This window comes from Ochotona princeps, chromosome 5, assembly GCF_030435755.1.
Source record: "Ochotona princeps isolate mOchPri1 chromosome 5, mOchPri1.hap1, whole genome shotgun sequence".
In the NCBI taxonomy this organism is placed as follows: Eukaryota; Metazoa; Chordata; class Mammalia; order Lagomorpha; family Ochotonidae; genus Ochotona; species Ochotona princeps.
In genome coordinates this window covers 107,256,446-107,269,904 of record NC_080836.1, presented here as the reverse complement: position 1 = coordinate 107,269,904, position 13,459 = coordinate 107,256,446, and the positions used below count along the sequence as shown (strand labels likewise).

The following is a 13,459-nucleotide window of genomic DNA, read 5'->3' as shown; positions in this document are numbered from 1 at the left end:
CGCGGCACCCTCCGAGGCCGGGGCACGTGTCCTCCCAGAGCCCCGGCCTCTTCCTACCAGGTCAGGGCCTCGCCCGTGGTCAGGGCCACCGGCTGAGGGCTGGACTTACAGTTGGAAGGCAGAGGTCCGGGAAGCTGCGGGCAGTGGCGGCTGCAGTCCTAGTCCGTGTTCAAGCCCCCAGCTGGAGCGCAGAGTGGTCAGGCAGCTGCCCCAGGAAGGAGGACCTCACTGCCACCCTCAGGTGGGAGGAGACACTTGCACCTGGCACCCACGGCCACACGGGCATCATCTCCATGTGTGACCTCCCCTGACAGAGGCTGAGCAGGTGCTGCTGTAGTGCAATCATGACAGGGCCCAGAGACCCAGCAGAAATGCCCACCCCTACGGCTCCCACACCTGAGTAAGGCCAAACAGGGAAGCCTTCCGGAGGCGTGAGCCGCCATCCCATGCCTGGTGGGCAGAGGTGAGAACTGCACGGGCTGCCCCAGGCCCGGCCCTGAACTGGCTCCCACGCCCGCAGGATGTGCACCACGGCAACGGGACACAGCAAGCCTTCTATAGTGACCCCAGTGTCCTCTACGTGTCCTTGCATCGCTATGATGATGGCAACTTCTTCCCGGGCAGCGGGGCGCCGGACGAGGTAAGGGAGCCCAGTGGGTTTTCCAGAGGGACCCAGGCAGGTCCAGGTCCGGCCATGGGATGGCGGGTGCAGGGTGGCTTTTGCTTCTAGGCTAAGGAAGTGGCAGGTCAAACCGGCGAGCATGCAGCCCCTGTGACCTTGTTGCCTGGTGAGGGACTCTGGCGTCCCTCGCCTGTCCAGTGCTGCTAGATGAGCTGGGGAGCTGCAGGCCCCAAGTGTCCTCGCCCTGTAGGCCTCCCTGGAAGCCCAGGGCCTTGTCCTGGCTGGGCCTTACAGAGCCACTGTGGGCACACCACCCTGTAAGTAGCACTCAGCATGGGCAAGGAGAATCCCCATGGGACCCAGGAGCACATTCCATAGAGGGGCTCTGCCTGGGGGTACCAAGAAAGCACCAGCCTGGGTGCCACCGCTCCAGGGGTCCTATATGAGGCTCCCCCGTGTCAGGGTCCCCATCTGAGGGCTCCCCCGTGTCAGGGTCCCCATCTGAGGACTCCCCCATGTCAGGGTCTCCATTTGAGGGCTTCCCTGTGTCAGGGATCCATGTCAGAGGGTTTCCCCTGGCAGGATTCCCTTTTAAGAGTTTCCCATTCCCTGGCCAAGTGTTCCCCGTGTCAGGGTGCCCATCTGAGAGTGTGACATGTCTCCCCTGGCCACAGGTGGGCACAGGGCCGGGCGTGGGCTTCAATGTCAACATGGCGTTCACTGGAGGCCTGGACCCGCCCATGGGGGACACAGAGTACCTGGCAGCATTCAGGTGAGTCTCCTGTGATGTTTCCTGGGAACCATCGCAGCCTTGTGACGACATCGGGGCACAGGGTGGGGTCCCAGCACGAGAGCGTCAGCATGCGGCCCAGTGACCTGAGGCTCAGTGTTTCACCACGGCCCGGGCCCTGTGCTGCTGGAAGAAACCCTGTCCATGCAGGCCATGAGGGGACGAGACTGAGCACAGGGTCTACAAGGTAGGGAGCCCACGGCCTCCTGTGCTGCCCATGTGAGCTGTGACTTGAGGGTGGCGGTTCTGCTATCCTGCCTGAGCCCAGCGACAGTGCCTACAGATACAGGCCGCAGTGGCCATGCAGGGCTCTTGCTGCTGCAGGGAGTGCTCCTTAAAATGTTACCCTCCCCAAGCACAGATGCAGATTCCTGTCTGATACCTGTTTCTATGTGTATATAGATGTGTGTGTAGACGTGTTTGTGATGTCTGTGTAGACGTGTGTCTGTGATGTCTGTGTAGACGTGTGGGTGATGTCTGTGTAGACGTGTGTCTGTGATGTCTGTGTAGACGTGTGTCTGTGATGTCTGTGTAGACGTGTGATGTCTGTGTAGACGTGTGTCTGTGATGTCTGTGTAGACGTGTGTCTGATGTCTGTGTAGACGTGTTTGTGATGTCTGTGTAGACGTGTGTCTGATGTCTGTAGACGTGTGTCTGTGATGTCTGTGTAGACGTGTGTCTGTGATGTGTGTGTAGACGTGTGTCTGATGTCTGTGTAGACGTGTGTCTGTGATGTCTGTGTAGACGTGTTTGTGATGTCTGTGTAGACGTGTGGGTGATGTCTGTGTAGACGTGTTTGTGATGTCTGTGTAGACGTGTTTGTGATGTCTGTGTAGACGTGTGTCTGTGATGTCTGTGTAGACGTGTGTCTGTGATGTCTGTGTAGACGTGTTTGTGATGTCTGTGTAGATGTGTGTCTGTGATGTGTGTGTAGACGTGTGGGTGATGTCTGTGTAGACGTGTGTCTGATGTCTGTGTAGACGTGTGGGTGATGTCTGTGTAGACGTGTGGGTGATGTCTGTGTAGACGTGTGTCTGTCGTCTGTGTGTGGACGTGTGGGTGATTTCTTGTGTAGACGTATGTCTGTGATGTCTGTGTAGACGTGTGTCTGTTAAGTCTGTGTAGACGTGTTTGTGATGTCTGTGTAGATGTGTGTCTGTGATGTGTGTGTAGACGTGTGGGTGATGTCTGTGTAGACGTGTGTCTGATGTCTGTGTAGACGTGTGGGTGATGTCTGTGTAGACGTGTGGGTGATGTCTGTGTAGACGTGTGTCTGTCGTCTGTGTGTGGACGTGTGGGTGATTTCTTGTGTAGACGTATGTCTGTGATGTCTGTGTAGACGTGTGTCTGTTAAGTCTGTGTAGACGTGTTTGTGATGTCTGTGTAGATGTGTGTCTGTGATGTGTGTGTAGACGTGTGGGTGATGTCTGTGTAGACGTGTGTCTGATGTCTGTGTAGACGTGTGGGTGATGTCTGTGTAGACGTGTGTCTGTGATGTCTGTGTAGACGTGTCTGTCATCTGTGTGTGGACGTGTGGGTGATTTCTTGTGTAGACGTATGTCTGTGATGTCTGTGTAGACGTGTGTCTGTGATGCCTGTGTGTGTAGACGTGTGGGTGTGTCCGAGTGTGTGATGCCTGTGTGTGTTGTGTTTCTGTGCTGGTGCCCGTGCACAGTGGTATAGCAATGTGAGTGCATGCTGGTCTCGGCATGTGCCAGCAGGTGTGCACCTCTGGTGGGAGAGGCGCCATGTGAAGATACGGCTGCACACTTTTCTGTGTAGGCTCTGCCTTGTGGCTGGTGCTGAGCAGCCTCTGTGAGCACTTGGAAGTTCAGAGCTCAGGATTCCCAGCACCACTGCCCTCTCCGGGCACACCCTGCCCCTGGGACCCTGGCCTGCCAGGCTGCTCCTGCAGGACTGGTCCCCTAGATGAAGGAGAGGTAGGACAGTCGCTGCCGCCGAGAGTGCTTTCCCGGGGCCTGAAGACAAGAAGTGATGTCCCTTAATTCAGCCCAGGCCCTGCAGGGATGGCAGAGGTCAGCGTGCTGGAGGCCTTCTCCCGCTCCTCTGTGCTGCCGGGCCGCCTCTCCGCCTCCAGCAGGGCTGTGCCGAGACCCCTGGTGACTCAGAGCTGCAGGTGCCGGCTCGATCTGGTAGTGCAGCGTGCAGGCTGCCTGCCTCTCCCGTCTCCCGAGGCGGCCGCGAGCTCGGCAGCTCCCACCAGGAGTGTTGTCTGCGACAGAGGGATTTACATCCTCACCGCCCCATGGCCCTCACTTCCCCATGTCCTTCCAGTCCTATGGCCCTCCTGTCCCATCACCCCCCACTGCCCCCATGGCCCTCCTGTCCCACAGTAGCCGGCCAAGCCTTGCCATCACTGTGTCCCACTGCCTGCTGTGGCTTGCCGGCCCTGTGTCCCTCTTGTCCCATGGTAGCTGGGGTTTGGTCCTGGCCACCCCATTTCTAATGGTCATCGTGTGTCTTTGGGCATAGCCAAAGGTTTTCCTGTCTGGAGATCCACCAAGGATGCTCACAGTGGTTGCAGAAGCAAAAGCATAAGCTAAGAACTTGGGCTTGAACGGTCCTGCAGAGCCAGTCTTGGTCATGGCTGCAGGGCAGCCCTTTAAAGTTAAAGAAGCAACTGGCAGCACAGTCCCTCATGCTGGAGGGCAGCAGTGCCAGCAGACAGTTGGATGAGCCAGTGGAGCAGAGCAGGGTGGGGCTGAGAGTGCCGCCAGGCCACAGGAGGCAGGGGTCAGGGCAGCAGAGAAGAAAGAAGAGACAGGAGAACAAGGCTGGCCGGCCAGCAGGGCTGCTGCCTGGACAGCCCGAGGAGAGCTCTTGTCCAGCCCTGGCCAGCCTGGGTGGCTTTGCTGGGGAGCCATACTGCCCTGCCCCAGCTGGGCTGCACGATTGTGGGGCTGCCGGACCCTGGGCCTAGGAGGGGCAGGTAGCACTCGAGTCAGGGCCGCTGCGGCGCAGAGGTGAAGTCGTGCAGGCAGGATCAAGGCCGGGACCCTGGCGTGTTTCCTGCGTGGTCCCCAGCGGCACTGGCCACGGTTGGCAGTGAGGTCACAGCCCTTGGCGAGGCAGAGCCTGGGATGTCAGCAGAGGGGCTGCTGGCTGCCAGCCCTCGCCCCTATGTCTCACTGCTCATCATGGGCTGGGAATGGATTACAGCCTGGTGGGTGAAACTTTATCAGCCACTTCTCTGCAGGCCCTGGCTGGCCACTGTCATGCCAATTACCGTGTCTAGCGGTGGCGTGGCTGTCAGAGCTGGCCATGGTTACAGCTGCCTGGACAGTGGGGACAGGTGACTTTCCCACTCTCCCCAGAGCAGGGCATGTGGAGGGAGGCTGGGGTCAGGGGTGGAGGGCAGTGTGTTCTCTGCTCCTTCACATGGGAGTGTGCCCATCTTGGCTGTGGTGCACAGCCCTCTGGGGGACTGAGGCGATGGTCCCACGTCCACACAGCTAGTGCCATGGCCGGTGGCGAGGAGGAACCTCCCAGAACCAGCCCAGCAGCCTTGGCCAGTGAGGGTAGAGCTGTGTTACATGCGTGTGACTGGGTTTCACGTATGGGGGTGCACTGTGTGTGGAGGGATGCCTGGAGGACATGTTCACGCTGCAGCCCCTGTGCTCTGCCTGGCCGGCCCGGTGATGCCCTATCCTCCCTTCCCAGGACGGTGGTCATGCCCATCGCCGGCGAGTTTGCCCCGGACGTGGTGCTGGTGTCATCAGGCTTCGACGCCGTGGAGGGCCACCCCACGCCGCTCGGGGGCTACAACCTCTCTGCCAAGTGTAAGTGCCCACAGCGGTCACCCTGCCTGTGGTCTGCCCATCGCCACAGGCACTAGAGACCCCATACATCCCTGTGGGCACAGAGCTGGCTGCAGGCAGCAGTGTGTGAGCCCCGGGGTGTGCAGGGGCTGGCCTGGAGCTGTGCAGGCCCCTCCATGCACAGTGAGCTGACGGATGCTCCTGCTGTCCCCCCACGGTGACAGGGAGGAGCCAGGCAGAGAAAGTGGGGAGCCCAGTCACGTGTGTGGGTGAGGAGGGTGGCTGGGCACAGCCCTGTCAAGGGTGACCATGGCCTTCACTCCCACCCCATGCCTCTAACGTCATCAGACTGCCTGGCTTCAGCCGGCCTAGCCGTGTCGGAGCCAGCCAGCAGCTTGTGGCTCCTGATGTCCTCGGGTCCCTGGCGTCTCACCAGCTGACCCCCCACTCCATCAGGGCTGGGGAAGGGAGTCTGGGCAACTTTCCGCAGCCCAGATGCCGCTGCCACCCTGTTCTGTCTGCCCTCTGGAGTCTACCCAGCAGCCCGAGCCCCGTGTCACCGGCCCAGTGAGAGACCAAGTGGGGCTCCCAGAAGCCATGGTGTGGACAGCTGGCCCAGTCACCACCATCGGTCCCTGTGCTTTCTGATGAAGGACAGTCGGTCACCCCCCCAGTTGGCCTTCTCTGTATGCAGGTGCCCCAGGTGGGCATCATGGTCAGGTGACCGGAGCCCCGCAGCCTCTCTGGGGAGCTACAGGCAGGGGCATGGGACCCCAACATAGAGACAGTTACTCTGTGAGATCACATGCCAAAACCATCCCAGGGCAGCCCAAGCTAAGTGCCAGCTAGGACCTTCTGCCCAGCTTCCACATGACAGCTTCTCCCTTTGCAGGTTTTGGACACCTGACCAAGCAGCTCATGGGCCTGGCTGGTGGCCGCATCGTCCTGGCCCTCGAGGGAGGCCACGACCTGACGGCCATCTGTGATGCCTCTGAAGCGTGTGTCTCTGCTCTCCTGGGAAATGAGGTACAGACTCACGAAGCCAGGGATGGGCCTCGGGGCGCGGGCAGACGTCATGGGGGACAGGTGGCCTTATCTTGGCTCTCTGCAGACTGGCTTCTCTCTAGGAGTAACCCAAATGGGCACGGGGACTGGACAGCTGTCCTGAGACCCCAGGTGACACCAGGTGGCACCTTCCATGTCTACAGAACCGAGCCAGAGGGATGCTGTGGCCTCTGCAGCTGGGCACCAGCCCACCAGTTCCCTTCGTCCCCAGGCCTTGGCCTGGCTCTGCTTCTGGCCTGGGTGCCACGAAAAAGGTGCCAGAGGCCTCTGGGAGCTGGTCTCATGCCATTTCCTGCTCCTGGAGTAAGCACAGGCCCAACCCCCCAGCCCCCCCATGCGAGGATGCAGGGATGCAGGGCCTCCTGTTGCCCCTGGGCTGCCCCACCCCATGGGGCTCTAGGTGGACAAGACCCACGTGCCCCTGCACCTCCTGCCTCACGCATTCGCCACGAACCCGAGTGTCCCTGGACCGAGTCCTGTAGTACACGGCAGGGCTGCTCCTACACGGCAGGGCTGCTCCTGGCCTGGCTGCGGCCAGGTTGGGGATGGGGCATCCTCCACTGCCTCCCTAGCACTTGAGCTGAACCGGAAATGGAACAGCCAGACTTGAACCGGCGCCTACAACCTGCCACATAACCCCAGTGTCGATCCTGCGATGATACCTGTGTGCATGAAGGCCAGCCGGGCCCAGGGATGTGGGCTCCACACCTGGCTGTAGAGCTCTGGGAGGCCTGGGGTACTGTCCTTTGGCATGCGTGGCGAGTGCAGCCCCATGAGCTGGCAGTGCAGGGATGGAGAGTGCTGGACAGACAGCTGTGCTGCTGAAGGAGGACCTCCACGAGGAGGCTGCCAGTGGACGTGGTCCCCACAGCAGCGAGGGTTGCTCCTGGGCAGGTGACGGGGCAGAGGTTTGCAGGAAGGGCAGACCACAGAGGGTAACCGTGGCCCACAGCCTGCCCAGCACTCAGAAGCAGGGAGACTGGGTGCAGCTGCCGGCCTGACCGTGCAAGCTTGGGTTGGTGCAGGGGGCAGGCAGCCCTGAGGAGCAAGGGAGCCAGTGACCCCGCAAAGTTCTGAGTAGCAGGATGACGCCATGCTGGGGCCCCAGTGCTCCCAGCACAGCCGAGTTTTCACCCTTCCAGGCCCTGTGGCACCTGCTGCTGCTGCGGGGTGCTACAGGATGCTGCAGGCTGCTGCGGGCTGCTGCGGGGTGCTGCGGGGTGCTGCGGGGCAGAGCTGGTACTCTGCAGAGTTTCCGCCTCTCACTCCTCACTGGCAGAGCACAGGGTGTGGTCACCCCTTACTCTTTCTTAAAGATTTATTTATTTTTCTTTTTTATTTATTTATTTATTTTTTATTGCAAAGTCAGATATACAGAGAGGAGGAGAGACAGAGAGGAAGACCCTCCGTCCGATGGTTCACTCCCCAAGTGACCACAATGGCCGCTGCTGCGCCGATCCGAAGCCAGGAGCCAGGAACCTCTTCCAGGTCTCCCACATGGGTGCAGGGTCCCAAGGCTTTGGGCCGTCCTCAGCTGCCTTCCCAGGCCACAAGCAGGGAGCTGGATGAGAAGTGGAGCAGCCGGGATTAGAACCGGCACCCATATGGGATCCCAGTGCATTCAAGGCGAGGACTTTAGCCGCTAGGCCATTGCGCTGGGCCCTATTTATTTTTCTTAAAAATACAGCTAAGAAGAGAAGGAGACACAGAGGTCTTCTATCCACGGTTCACTCCTCAAGTGGTCACAACAGCCAGAGCTGAACTAACCAAAGCCAGAAGCCCAGAGCTGCTTCCGGGTCTCCCACAGGGTGCCAAGGCTTCGATCCATAAACAGGGAGCTGGATGGGAAGTGGAGCACCCAGGACAGGAGCCCTCACCCTTAGGGGATGCCAGTGCCACAAGGTGGATACTAGCATGCTGCGCCACTGCCAGCCCTTGTCTCAACCTTGACACTGCCCCTGCTGGCCCTGCAGGCACCTGGGCTCAGGGGTGAAGGACAGCCCCGCTGTGGGTGGGGCGTGGGCACCGACCAGGGCAGGACCACAGTGCTGGGAGGAAGGCACACACGTGTGCAGGTCCTGCCGGGAAGAGGGGCCACAAGAAGCCAAGGAGAACCAGAATTCTGTGTAGAACATCCCCCCGGGGCTCCCCTCTTCCAGCAGCTCTCTGGGTGCACACTGGGCACCCCCCACCATGCTCTGGAGCGGTGGCAAACTCATGCAGTGGCATCATACATTGGTCTTGGTTCCTGACAAGTGGGAGGACTCTGGGTCTAGCTATCACTGTCACATCAGACCGAGGCTCAGCAGGGCACCCTGGGATGGAGGGGAGAGGGGCTGGGTGACGACTGGGACAACGAGGGCTGGTGCTGCAGGCTTCCTGTGCCCTCGACTGCAGGGCTGGTCCCTCGCTGTATGGACTGGAAATGCGGCTCAGGGGCTCAGGGCTGTGACTTTAGACATCGTGGTCCATCCAGCTCCATTGCTGGGTTACCTTACAGGAGAGTCCCCCAGGGGCCTGCGCCCGCATGTTCCCCAGTTCTGCCTACCAGCCGACGCCTCCAGCTGCCCAGTGCCCTCTGCTGAGGGCGCCCTGTGTCTCAGCAGCAGCCGTGGCCACGCCCTCCTCCTGCCCTGTGCTGAGGGTGCTGGTGGCTCCGTCCACCTGCCTCTCAGTAAGCAGAGGCCCAGCCAACCTTGTGGTCAGAGCAGGGTGGCAGCTATGGGCTGTCCCATCATGTGTGTCCTCTGCCGGCCCTGCAGACTTGGCTTGTGTCCATGAACCAGACAGGTTCCAGGTACATGTTCACCGCTGGTCTGCTACGGCCGAGAGACAAGCAGGAGGGTGAGGGCGATCCCCCGTGCCGGCCTTGGGCTGCTGGGCTCCACCAGCTCGGGAAGGCCAGACACCGCAGTGTGTCTCGCCGTGGCGGAGGAACCTGCGTGCGCCCACAGCAACCTCGTCTGAAGCTCAGACATGGCCTGCCTTGTCCTGACTGGAAGCGCCTAGGGTTCAAACGCCTCATGGCTGTGTGTGTGACACGTCAGTCTGCCACACTGCCCTCCTCCGAGGGCTGACACCAGGATCCCCGGCCCCCACTGCCCCTTCTCTGAGCCACTTGCCCAGGCGTGCCCGCCTCACTGCCTGCTCTGGCACCCTGAGCGCTCAGCCTGTGCTGTTGCACATGTTGTAAAGGCTGCCTTCCTTTCTCTCAAGTCTCCCAGGTCAGCTCCCTCTCCGGGTCCTTAATCATGCATGCATGCTATCCTCTGTGCCTTGAGACAGCAGCCTGTCCAGCAGCTGCAGGTCTTCCTCTGGCCGCCACAGCCGTGAGCAGCTGAGCCTGGGGTCACATGAAGCTTTCAGTGTGTACAGCCCGCATGCCTGCACTAACCGCAAGGCCCCGTCAGTGTCCCCAGAGCAGCCACACGGGGGACAGGCCAGGGAGTTGTGCCACACCTCCCGGCAGGGGCTCCAGGAGATGAAACCTGTGTGCCATGGCCAGAATCTGTTTCCTGGGCCGTCTGCTGCGTCGCTGCACTTGCCGTTCAGTGTTGATGGCATGGCTGTTCTGCCGATGGGCCCAGTTTCCAGGTGGCCCTGTGTGTCCTCATGGTGCACCTTGTGTGCCTGGCTGCACTGAGTGCTCCAGCCGCTCCCACCACCCTGGGCCGCCTTTGCATGGGGCATTTCACTGCGTTCCCACCCAGGGCCCCACCCTCGCCTACCTCTGTCTCCAGGCTACCTGGACCCGGCACCTCTAGGAGGGGCCCTGTGGTTTCTGCTGGGACACTGGTGTTGGAGAGCCCAGGACCCTGCAGCTGTCCACACACAGTTCCCAAAACCCACAGCTGCCCTGTGTGTGTTGTTTGCTGCGTGTGCCTGGGCCAGCCCCTGGCTGTCTGAGGGCACCACACTGCCCATCTGCACAGCCGCCCCAGCTGCACCCGGGCCCTGCACATCTCCCTAGTAGGTAGACTTGGTTGCTTCTTCGGAGCTAAAGCTGCCAGCTTCTGTGGCCCAGGCCACCACCCACTGGTCTTGGCCCACATGTGGCTCACGCCAGGGCTCCCTCTCTCCCTCTCCATCGCTGCCTGGGGGGCTGACAGGAATCAAGCTTTCCTGGGAGACCACAGGAGAGGACAGCGACCTTCCTGGTACACGTGGGCCACTTCCCGTCACCCTCCCTCCGCTGCTTGTGGGAGCCCATAGATGCCCTCGGTATGCCCTGAGCCAGTGACGGCAGCTGATGGGCCCTCGTGCCACGAGCAGCTGCCTGAGCCCTGTGCCCTGCCATCCGGGCAGTGTCTTGCTCCAAGCTCGGACACTGCTGGGCTGTGCCCCTCTGCAGCCAGCATCTGCCCCTGTCTTCCAGCTCGATCCTCTCCCTGACAAGGTCATGCAGCAGAGACCCAACGCCAACGCCGTGCGCTCCATGGAGAAGGTCGCGGAGATCCACAGTGAGTACTGCGTGGCCAGGCCCGCTCTGGCTGGCAGAGGTGTTCATGTGACTTCAGTGGCCTCCCAGCTACCTCCCAGTGTGGCAGCCTCAGCTCCAAGGGATGGTGCTGCGGCAGCCCCCAGCTGGGCACCTGTGTCCGGGATCCAGGGTCTTCCTGGGCCCATTTCCCACCAGCACCTGAGGAGAAGCCTGGAGGCCTGGGGCTGGCACCATCAGCTCACCCCTGCTCGCGCACCAGACCCACGTGTGTCCTTCACAAAGCCCTGATTGCCTTTCTCTTTTTCATCTTTTATTTACTTGAAAGAGTTAGAGAGGAGGACAGACAGACAGACAGAAATGGTTTCCGTCTGCTGGCTCACCCCACAGATGTCTGCAATGGTCAGAGGTGGGCTGGTCTAATGCCAGGAGCATCTCCAACGTGGGTGCAGGAGCCCGAGGACTGGCTCTGTCCTCCATTGCTCTCTGCAAGCCGTTAGCTGGGTTACAAGAGGAGCAGACAGGACTTGAACCCGTGCCCACAGGGAGTGCCACAGGTGGAAAGTTCGCTTGCCCTGATCTGGTTTTTGAAACATTGATGTGGGCAAGGCTGTGGGGGAAGTGGGGAAGGCCAGAGGGCTGCTTGTTGCGTACCTAGATGGGCAGCAGCTCCCAGCTCAGCGCCACTCCTGGTACCAGGAGCTAGCTCTGGGTAAGGCCCAGCACGTCGGGTCCCAGGAAGGAGCCCGTTGAGTACCATTCACCGTGGGTGGGCACCTGCGGTGGGGAGGGCCAGCTGGACCCTGGTGGCTCATGTAAACATTTCCAAGGTGCCCAGATGTGTGTGGGCTGAGGTCCAGAGGTGCCTGTACTGTCCAGATCTGTCTCCTGCAAAAGTCCCAGGGCCTGAGGCAACTGCTGCCTGCGCATGACCTGGGAGGCAGTCCCCGGAGGCAGTCCCCAGGTCCCTGAGAGCCTCTTCCGGCCCCCAGGCAAATACTGGCGCTGCCTGCAGCGTCCATCCACTGCCGGGCGCTCCCTGATGGAGGTGCAAACGTGTGAGAACGAGGAAGCCGAAACGGTCACCGCCATGGCCTCACTCTCTGTGGGCGTGAAGCCCGCTGAGAAGAGGTGAGTGGCTGCCCATTCTGCAGGGGTCGGGGGATCGTGCAGGCGGGGGTCTGCCACATGGGCCTGGCCAGGGGTTCCTGCAGGCAGCAGGGGTCTGCCACATGGGCCTAGCTAGGGGTTCCTGCAGGCGGCGGGATCTGCCACATGGGCCTAGCCAGGGGGTTCCTGCAGGCGGTGGGGGTCTGCCACCATGGGCCTGGCCAGGGGGTTCCTGCAGGCGGTGGGGGTCTGCCACATGGGCCTGGCCAGGGGTTCCTGCAGGCGGCGGGATCTGCCACATGGGCCTGGCCAGGGGGTTCCTGCAGGCGGCGGGATCTGCCACATGGGCCTAGCCAGGGGTTCCTGCAGGCGGCGGGGGTCTGCCACATGGGCCTGGCCAGGGGGTTCCTGCAGGCGGTGGGGGTCTGCCACATGGGTCTGGCCAGGGGGTTCTGCAGGCGGTGGGGGTCTGCCACATGGGTCTGGCCAAGGGGTTCTGCAGGCAGCAGGGGTCTGCCACCATGGGCCTAGCCAGGGGTTCCTGCAGGCAGCAGGGCTCTGCCACCATGGGCCTGGCCAGGGGGTTCTGCAGGTGGCAGGATCTGCCACCATGGGCCTAGCCAGGGGTTTCTGCAGGCGGCGGGATCTGCCACCATGGGCCTGGCCAGGGGTTCCTGCAGGCAGCAGGGGTCTGCCACATGGGTCTGGCCAGGGGGTTCTGCAGGCGGTGGGGGTCTGCCACATGGGCCTAGCCAAGGGTTCCTGCAGGCGGCGGGGGTCTGCCACCATGGGCCTGGCCAGGGGTTCCTGCAGGCGGCGGGGGTCTGCCACCATGGGCCTAGCCAGGGGTTTCTGCAGGCAGTGGGGGTCTGCCGCGTGGGCCTGGGCTGGGGTCGATAGCACTCTTCCCAATGTGGTGGGCCCAGTGGTGTGCATGGGGGCCCGCCATGATTGGGCACTGCCCGCTTGTCTGTCTACCCCCACAGGGTCGAGGAGGAGCCCATGGAAGAGGAGCCGCCCCTGTAGCCTCCTGAAGCTGCTGTTTCCTTGTTTGTCTTCGTCTTGAAACTCAGCCGAGAAACTGTCCCGCTCATTGCGGCTACCGCGGCCCTCGGGGGCTGGGGCCACAGCCGGGGCCTTTCTGCCGCCCGCATGTGGGCATGGCAGCATCCCACGGAGCACGGGACAGACACGGCAGCGAGCAGACATGGACATGCAAAGCCAAGCACACAGGCGGCCCTGCCGGGGGAAGCCGCCAGAGGCCTGCGCCATGGCCGCAGAGTGGCCACGCTCTGTCGAGCTTAGCAGGATGGAAGCTGTCACCGCGCGAAACAGACTTGACCCAAACTGGTGCTGAACGTCTGGTCATGACCCACAGTTCCACAGTCTCCGTGTAAACCACTCGACTCATCTTGTAGCTCATGTGTTTTTTTAAGAGAACGTTTTCTATGGCAGTGGACGCGGCGCGAGGGAGAGCCCGTGGGAAGACGCGAGATTGTGCCTTTTTTCATTGCCCTGGTGGATTTTTGTGGCTGGGTTTTCTGAAGTCTGAGGAACAATGCCTTAAAGAAAAACTCCACAGCAGGAATGGGTGCTGGCCGGCGGCGAGCGTGGGGTGCACTGCTCCACCGAGTTCTCCATGAATCCAAAGTGTT

General features: G+C 61.4%; 1 protein-coding gene across 7 annotated transcripts in view; it reads left to right on the top strand.

The window, feature by feature from the left end:
- HDAC4 (histone deacetylase 4) overlaps positions 1–13,238 on the top strand; it is a 162,025-nt gene extending 148,787 nt beyond the window's left edge. For 4 of the 7 annotated variants that reach the window (XM_058665203.1, XM_058665201.1, XM_058665200.1 and 1 more), the window contains exons 19-25: positions 521–640; positions 1,297–1,394; positions 5,094–5,212; positions 6,084–6,217; positions 10,632–10,716; positions 11,687–11,825; positions 12,791–13,237. In XM_058665203.1, coding sequence (XP_058521186.1) covers positions 521–640; positions 1,297–1,394; positions 5,094–5,212; positions 6,084–6,217; positions 10,632–10,716; positions 11,687–11,825; positions 12,791–12,830 — 735 coding nt within the window. In that variant the 3' untranslated portion in view covers positions 12,831–13,237. Of the gene's footprint in view, positions 1–520; positions 641–1,296; positions 1,395–5,093; positions 5,213–6,083; positions 6,218–10,631; positions 10,717–11,686; positions 11,826–12,790 lie in introns of all 7 variants that reach the window. The other 3 variants (XM_058665206.1, XM_058665207.1, XM_058665205.1) reach the window with 2 other exon arrangements.
- Positions 13,239–13,459: the final 221 nt, after the last annotated feature.